Source organism: Sardina pilchardus, chromosome 13, assembly GCF_963854185.1.
Source record: "Sardina pilchardus chromosome 13, fSarPil1.1, whole genome shotgun sequence".
In the NCBI taxonomy this organism is placed as follows: Eukaryota; Metazoa; Chordata; class Actinopteri; order Clupeiformes; family Clupeidae; genus Sardina; species Sardina pilchardus.
In genome coordinates, this window is record NC_085006.1 from 18,786,069 (window position 1) to 18,795,200 (window position 9,132).

Below are 9,132 nucleotides of genomic sequence, written 5' to 3' on the forward strand. Positions count from 1 at the left end.
ACGCATCGTGAACTCTGTCAACTTTCCCGTGTTCCTTTTTTCACAAACCTGCTACAGTTTTTCCATTTAAAACTAATGTAGCCATTCAACCTGCTTTGAATAGCCATGCGTTGGCTGACACTGAGGAAATAAAACATTTAGGAGAAATAAATGCCCATATGATACATTTAGAAAATAGTATGCAACCAAATGACCAACTTTTACCTTGACAATAAAAGGCCTCTTTTATTTTTTTATTTTTTACTGTCTGTGTAAAGTTTGCACTTTGGTAGGTCCCTATCGGTTCTTCAAGCTCTTTTGCACATTAGGCAGGCCTATGTTTTAATAACTTTCGACACTGACTGCTTTTATTGGACGATAAAGTGTTTGCATTAATTGAAATCGTGTAAATTGTGTAAATCGATTACAGCACAATATAATATGATTTCATACATAGGCCACAGCCTACATGTCCCGATGCTCTCAGTGGTCCTAGCCACGGTGGGCTGACTGGAATGATGTCATTGTAAAAACGGAGGAAACTCCTCTGCAATCATTGTGCAACCGGAGCAGCTTTACCCATATTCCAAGCTGGGCTGTCAATACAAGCCGATTGCGTTGATTGCTGCAGGCAGTACCGAATGCACACGAAATAGTATTGTTATCGGGGTCCATCCCCCAATTTATGGTAAGTGCAAATATCATAAAATATTTCCGTTATTCAAGTTAATGCTGTCCAAAGTGCAAGCATCTTGGTGGCTAGCAAACTAGCGGTTAGCCACAGCTTTCCGAGTTCTCTTCTTCTTGGTTTATGGATGCTCAATTGGTAATTTCAAGGGATGGACAGTATCCTAGTCTTTCACAATTTAGGCATAGCTATAACCTACGACGTGAATACTCGGCATTAGTTCAAAATTAGCCTTACATATGAGCTAGCCTGTTATGTTAGCTAGCGCCCAAGCATCAATAAGGTTCGGCTGTTCGGATGGCTGTTTTGTTAGCAAGCCTATCTGTTTTTTTTCTCATTGAATATAAATTAGAACAGTGTCAATTTCATGTTGCTGAGTATTTCAGTTCCCCATGTTGGCCACCGCACCCAACATTATTTGTTGCCAAAATGCTTAATTTAACTATTTAAGATACTCACCCATTAAACCTGTGGTTTTATGAAATTGGAATTGCGTCTGGTTGAGACAACGTTAATCACTGAAAATAGTGTGTTGTTAAATTTAGACGTGTCAAGTGATTTTTGTGTCATGCCTCTGCATGTGGCTTAGGCTATACAAGTGATTTGCTTTTGAGGAAATGTTTATTTACCTTCAAGCAGCTTTAATTGTGCTCTTTTTTTATGACTCATTCGAACTCGGGCGCTGTCTTATGCCTCAAGGCCTAACTTCCAGCCTCTAGCTTTTTGACATTACATTTAGGATTTTGTATGTTGAAGTTAGTAGTTAAAATAGTTGACTGATGTTGCCACTGCTATGTGTGTGTGTGTGTGTGTGTGTGTGTGTGTGTGTGTGTGTGTGTGTGTGTGTGTGTGTTTGTATGCTCTTTTTGAGACGTGTGATGCATGTGCTCTGGGTTGCAGGGCTCCTGTCTGTGCGTTCTTTCCCTAAACCCCTTGTGTGTGTTTTGGTTTTATTGCAATCCTTTCAGTATCTTGCCATAGGCCTTGGCAACCAGCACATTAAAACACATGCACAGAAGGCTCTACCATAGCAACGTCTTGGACCCTCCAGAGAGAGGGAGAGAGGAAGGAGCGAAACACTGAATGTGTTTTACTTAGACAATAGGTCTTTTGATAGGGCATATGAAAAACTCTTCTACATGATTCAGATACTGAGTTGATAGAGGTGAAAGATTACACATAGTTTTTACAAAATTCTAAACATGTATATAGGACAAAAATATAAAATTCTGTGAAATAGACCTATTGACATCTTTGAATTCACAGATAACGTGCAGGGCTAACTATGAGTCTAATCCAACTCTTTCTCTTTCTCTGAAATAGAGTATGAGTACAGAAGATTATGACTACTTGTTCAAAATTGTGCTGATTGGAAATGCAGGAGTTGGGAAGACTTGCCTTGTCCGGCGGTTCACACAGGTTGGTATTAATGCTCATTGGTTTCAATTTTATGTTTTCCTTGTAGATAAATCGGGCGGTTAAATCCTTATAAGGCCCTTATAGAATGTTGTTTGAAGCATTTGCTGCCCTTTGGCCTTGTAGCTGAGCTGCCAGTGTTGTGACTGGAGATGCTCAGCAGGTAAAAGGTTATAAGATGAGAGTGAGAAAATAGAAAGGGACAGACAGCACTATGTTTCTACAGAGAAGGCTAAAGCAATACTTGCCATTCACAGAGCATGGACTTCAGTGTTTATGAGTAGTAACTAATGCCACTGACATTCAAGGACTGTTTATGCTAGAAAACGATTTGCTGGTTTAACCTGGACCCCTTCAGTATTTGTGCATTTTGTTGGTTATCACAAACAAGACATGAATGTAAACATGACAACCAGTAAAATACAAATAACACAGCCAATAATATTTTGTTAGCTGTAGTTAATGTGTTGTTAGTTTTATCAGTTTGTAAATGGAAACACTATGGGAAACTTAATATGGAGTGTGTTTTTTTCCCTCCTGTGCAGCCAGTAGGATGTTATGTGCAGTTACAGTTAATGACAAAGAGGACATTCATGAAGTGAGATGTTTCGGGTTAATGCTGTCTCTCTCTGCTCCCCATTCCAGGGCCTTTTCCCTCCTGGGCAAGGGGCCACCATCGGGGTGGACTTTATGATCAAAACTCTGGAAATAAAAGGGGAAAAGGTCAAGGTAAGGTTTCTTCTTCTCGTGTTACTAATACGTAGTGCATCACTACGCTGTGAATAGTAATGTAATATCATTGTAATACTGTTACTGTGACAGATGGCATTTAAAAAACGGTTCTTCTATTACCCTACCTGTAGAATATGTTCACTTGCCTTGTTGGTTAAATCAACACGTTGCACACAAAGTGAAATAAAATGCTACTGTAGGCTCTTGACTAAGATCTGCCCTGTGACTGCTCAAATCATCAGCATTCTCAGTAGAATGCTGAAGCTCCAGTGCTGCCTTTGATGCCTTGTCATCCGCGTACACATGATAAATCCCCCTCAGACAGAATTGCACTAAGATGATGGGTGTTATGAATATTAATTAATGTCTCTCTGGTGGGTTTTCAAATGTCTGGTGTGTTTGAAGAGAGGAAATGCAGCTGTGGAGACTAATGCATCCGCGTGATTCCTTGAAACCTCAAACTGAAGAGGTCCTGTTGTACTCATAGATAAGCACTATTGCGTAAGCTTTTCCTTCCTGAGGGCAGAATGATTGATAATGTTTCTAGTCAATTCTCATACATTTATGTAATGATGAAATAATATGCTAGTTCATTGTATTTATTGATGCCTTGGGTCTGTCATATTTCCTGTTGAACTGTAAGAGATGGTATTGTTAATCCATGACTGGTGAATCACACTGTGGTATGGATGCAGTTTTTTTTATTATTATTTAGAATTAAGCCGCACACAGCCTAATAATCTTTCTGTGCATTTCATGCATATTTTTTCTTTATTTCAGACACGCACTCTATTTGTTTTAATTTCCTTTGCAAGTAGTAGTAGTACAGTATATTTTCCCATTAGGAAAAACGGAATCAAAGATGGCCAGATGCATTGGAACACAGCAACTGCAAACTGCACCTGTAACATATCAATTATGGTAGCATAACAACATATGGCTTATTGCTTTATGGGTTCTGGCAGCTTCAGATCTGGGACACGGCAGGGCAGGAGAGGTTCCGGTCCATTACGCAAAGCTACTACCGCAGTGCCAACGCTCTCATCCTCACCTACGACATCACCTGTGAGGATTCATTCCGCTGCCTTCCGGAATGGCTGAGGGAGATCGAACAATATGCGAACAACCAAGTTGTCACCATCCTAGTCGGTAAGTCTGTGTGTGTGTGTGTGTGTGTGTGTGTGTGCCAAGGTAGAGCATGAAACTTACGTAGGTCCAGAATTGCCCAGTTTTGTGTCAGACATCAGTAATTATGAATTAGCATGCTTTTAGGCCGTCCAACTAGAGATTGTTGATATTTGAGCCCAAAAGGCAATCAAATTAAACCTGTCTTTTCTGTGGCTCGGTCTGAACGGCTGTGTTCGTGTTCCATTTAAACCACCAGGACTGTGCATGAACACTTGAGGTTGTTTTTGTTGGAATGCACACAAAATGCACACAAACGGCCTTCCAACTAGAGATTGTTGATATTTGAGCCCAAAAGGCAATCACATTAAACCTGTCCTTTCCGTGACTCAGTCTGAATGGCTGTGTTCTTGTTGAATTTAAACCTCCAGGACTGTGCATGAACACTCGAGGTTGTGTTTTTTTGGGGGAATGCACACAAACAGCTAAATGAGTGTGAAGAACAATTAGCAGGAAAGGTTTCTTGGATTAGAGTCGTGAAATGAAACCTTTAACTTCAGTTCAGTGAAATGCAGTGTATTTCAATGCTTGACTTAGTCATGGGTTTAATGCTGGAGGAAAATATGTTTCACTCCCTCTACTGTACATGCATCTATCCATTTGAACAGCTGTGGATAAATACTGCTTCATACCTGGCAATGACTAAATGAGCCTACTCTGTAAAATCTGCACAATAAATAAAGTTCTGTTTACATTGGAGATCTTTCACTTATGCCTTCAGAAAGAGTACCATGGTACGGCAGTGTAACACGGCACTGAAGTAGTCAAATTTGTCAGTTTCAACATTAGATATGTCTCCCTGGTTCACGTCTAATCTACTGCACCATGTATTAGTAACTGCTCTATCTCACATCAAATGTTCCGTACTCATGTTGAATAGACTCAAAATAGTCAAATCTGTTTTTATGATCCATGTTAGACCTTGACAGTGTTGTAACATCTAGCTGAAGTTAGTTCAGAGAGAGAGAGAGAGCCAAGACTGCATTGCAGTATAATCCTGGTGAGTTTGAATGACAGGCTGCTCAGCTTGCTGTCGTCACTTAAATGCATTTATGTATCAGCATGTTTAAACACTGCCTGTTCGCTATGTGAGGGGAGTCTAATCCCCTTCCTTGTATGCTGACACTAAATCTCCCCGCCGCAGGGAACAAGATCGACCTGGCGGAGAAGCGGGAGGTCGCAAGGCAGAGAGCGGAGGAGTTCGCCGAGGCCCAGAGCATGCTTTACCTGGAGACGTCCGCCAAGGAGTCGGATAACGTTGAGAAGCTCTTCCTGGACTTGGCTTGCGAGCTCATTCGCGAGGCCAAGCAGAACACACTGGCCAACAGCGAGAACTCGCCAATGCCTGGCGAAGGGAAAAGCATCAGCTATCTAAGCTGCTGCAGCCTCAACTGAAGAGTGTGTGTGTGTGTGTGTGTGTGTGTGTGTGTGTGTGTGTGTGTGGGATGGGGAGGGGTGCTCAGGAAAATCGAAGATGCACCGTTCTCCTGGCTGTGACCTCGGATGGAGAAGGGTGTGTGTGGGGGAGGGGGGGGGGCATAGAGTTGGTGCTCTCTAACGACATCCGTCAAGCAGGACCAGTTACATCGTGCTGTTGATGCCACCGAGGTCTTGTTTGTATGCTTATGTATTTGTGATGACCCTCCTGTGAACTGTTAGGGTGTGTTTCTGTCAAGAAAAAAAAAAGAGGCGTCCCTTAGATTCACCCCTAAAGTAAACACTAAAGAATGTTGAGAAGATACAGTTCATGCTGCTGACTCTTGGGGGTGCTGCTGTGTCCCCCCACTGAACTGAACGCAAAAGGGAAGAACTCCATGCCTTTTTCGCCAGATAATGCAAGTTTAGTAATTTAGTCATTTTTGGAGATTCTACAGTAAAATTTGCTAGAGATGCGTTGCAGGAATGAGTTGTATGCACCTCTGGTTAGTCGTAGTGGATGACCTGCAGTCATTGTTCATTTGTGTCTGTGTGAGTGTGAGCAAGAGATCTCAGAAAAACACAGGTCTTCACCAGCAGTATCACCCCCATGATGATGACTGCAACGTTTAGGATGAGTCAAGAGTGTCTTCATAGGTGACATGGATCTCACATGCCCAATTGGGGCACGATGACAAGGTCTTTGCTCTCGTGTGCCATCATGTAACCCACCTACATGAGTCACACAAGTTCCCACAAATGCACTTCCCACACAACACAGACCATGTGACTGATGGTGAGGCATTTGAAGTCAATGCACGCTACATTTTGTTTTCATCCTTTTGTTAGTTAACAGGAATATCAATCAGCAACAAAATATATTTGTAGGCACTTGCAACAGCCGAAGGACTTGTCACACAGATGTGATGTATCCAGATTTTTTTTTCTTTGTGTGTGGAAGCTCTCATTCTCAAAACTGAACAGAAAAAGAAAAAAAAAGAATGGTCTCAACTGTTGCTTCACGGCAGTGTGGGGATTCTGTACATTGAAGACCTATGTAAAGAGACATATGGGAGTCCGTTCTTTGATGGCACATACACAAGAACACTATTAGCTGCCCAACTACAATAGCATCAGTACCAGCCCTGTTTTTCCCCTTCTTTTGACAGTATTATTTTTAAAGCATTATGTCTAGTTATGTTGGCGCTGTATTACGTTATTGTTCTTCTGTCATTGTTGAGAGTGCTTGAGATGTGCACGTGGTGGAACGTGTTATTTTCAGCCATTTTGAGGTTACTGTACTGTGATATACCGTAGTGTATTGATAATCTACAGCACAATCATTCTGCCATTTTAACTGCCGTTTTTACAAACAGACCATGTAGGCTACGTGTTTGTTTTAGCATTATGTCTTTTTTGCATGGTGCTTTTGTGGAGCATTTGGTGAGACTTTCTGTCTCCAGTCCTGGGATTTTCAATAGGTGAAATTCTGTGTACCTCTATAGGTTACTCATATTACATTGAGTATAATGTATTTTCCTGTCTCTTCTATTGCACCAGTGTATTTTGAAATGATTTTTAAAGTCCTTTAACCGCCCCATTTGTTTTCATTCATGAGACCACCCGCTGCTAAAATGTCTAGCTAGCATGGAGGCCGTTTCTGACACACTTTGATAGAGTGATAGTGTAGTCGACTTGTTTCCACACGCCACCAACCTGTGCGAAAGGAACAGCTGCTGTGTTTTTTATAAACATTTTTGTCACTCCATAAACGCAATTAGGCTCCTTTTAAAACCAGCTTGTGTGTGTGTGTGTGTGTGTGTGTGTGTGTGTGTGTGTGTGTGTGTGTGTGTGTGTGTGTGTGTGTGTGTGTGTGTGTGTGTGTGTGTGTGTGTGTGTGTGACCGTTTTCCAGGGATTTGCCAAGAGATGTCCCCTGTCATCAACATTTTTTCTCCTTTTCGCATTTTCTTTTATGTGACATTGTTAGTGAGAAGGATGATAATTATGCCTTTGTAGTTGCCTGACCACAATCTGAAATTGCCATATATTTTCTATTAACAAGTTTTATTTGAAGGTAAAACACCTTTTATAGTTTTGTATATATATTTTTTCTTGTGTATTCGCAGTGGCATGACAGGAGCCTCCAATGCGCTCAGAACCAGATATAGAATTTAGCTTTATTGTGTAGATACAGTTAATTGTCATTATCTCCCTCAACAATGGAATTCTCTTCTCTGATTGGCTGATGGGGTGGCCATTAACTTCGTATAACCTGCTACCTTTGAAGTAGTTCCCGTAACACACTTGAATATTAATTCGCCAAACTCGTTGCAAAGTTTAAATGAACTGTCACGTAGCATCCAAGCTGAAATACAGACGTGCAGAACCATAGTAACATTGTAGCATATGACGGAGGTGGATTGTAGCTAGTTGGATGCCATGTAGGCTATAAAAGTAGCGATCTTTCAAAGTTAAAGTTAATCAGAATCCTGGGATATGGCCGCTTGACAACGGGAGAGATAGAACTAACGACTGGCTTTTGGCCGTAGCAACCAGCCATTTAGAACTAACGACTGGCCTTTGGCCATAGCAACCATCCATTTTAGAACTAGTAACGGCAGTTTTGTCCTGCAAGTAGAAAGTTGATATATGGCGGAAAGTAGTCCCACAGTCAAGACAGTTTTAGCGATGTTAACGGACGCAACGGTGGAATAAAACTATGTTCTAAATATACAGGTTATGAATACAAACGGGAGATAAGCGGGATAACGGCCTTCGAGGTCGACCGGTTCGATGGAAATAATGGCACGGCGGAGGTAACTCCGTCTCCGTGCTTCGCACGTCGCCGGAGTTCTAGACCTCCACCTAGCCATTATTTCCATCGAACCGGTCACCTCGTCGGCCGTTATCCCTTACTTGGTTGCCATACAGCCAGTACAGGTGTATAACAAAACGGAGTATACTGTACCAATGTGGTTCAATGGTAAGGTTGCTTTTACATGTGAAAAGTTCCTATTTTTAACATACAATAACCTTTTATAATTTTGTCTATAAATGACAGTAGACTTTTTATGGACCATTATTTCATAAAATTATTATTTAGTGAAACCTAACGTCTTCAACTTTAGATATCCTTTGTGCTGTAAAGACACAACTCCCAAAATGTTGCTTGTATACACAATACATGTATGGATAAAGTTATGGATTTTGTTTGATATTTCCTACCTTTTATGGTTAAAACTGTACACTATGGGGTTGTAGTATACACTGCTAAGTGCGTAGATGGAAGGCATACATTCAAGATGCTTAAATTTCATTTTTTTTGTTTATTGTACAAGCTGTTAATCATGTACTTCTTTTTGAGTCACTGCTTCTTGTATGTGAGTAAATCTCTAAGCTGCCACAATAAAATAATGGCACTACTAGTGGCCTGTTTTCATCTTATTTTCACCACATTCAGTATTTAAATAAATGTATGGCATGTTGACAATGCCAAGAAAATGCATAGGCCTAAGCTAGGCTATATTTCCAACAAGTCTGCATGCTTTCATAGTAGATGGCTCTCTAGATATTAATGGTTTGCTAATCATTTAGTGCCGGATAGGGGAGACCGGGGCTGGTTGGCACACTTTTTACTCTCAGTTATATTTCTCTGTCATACATTGCTTTAAAACTCCGAAACTATGATACAATGAAAGGTTTAGATCTCAGTTA

The 9,132-nt window shown here is 41.0% G+C and overlaps 1 protein-coding gene across 1 annotated transcript; it reads left to right on the forward strand.

Annotated features, from left to right (window-relative positions):
- Positions 1-524: 524 nt before the first annotated feature.
- rab30 (RAB30, member RAS oncogene family) lies at positions 525-5,504 on the forward strand. Its single transcript, XM_062552133.1, has 5 exons — positions 525-667; positions 1,991-2,086; positions 2,729-2,812; positions 3,781-3,964; positions 5,145-5,504. Exons 1-5 carry the CDS (start codon positions 665-667, stop codon positions 5,393-5,395), a joined length of 618 nt encoding a protein of 205 aa, XP_062408117.1. The 5' UTR covers positions 525-664; the 3' UTR covers positions 5,396-5,504.
- Positions 5,505-9,132: the final 3,628 nt, after the last annotated feature.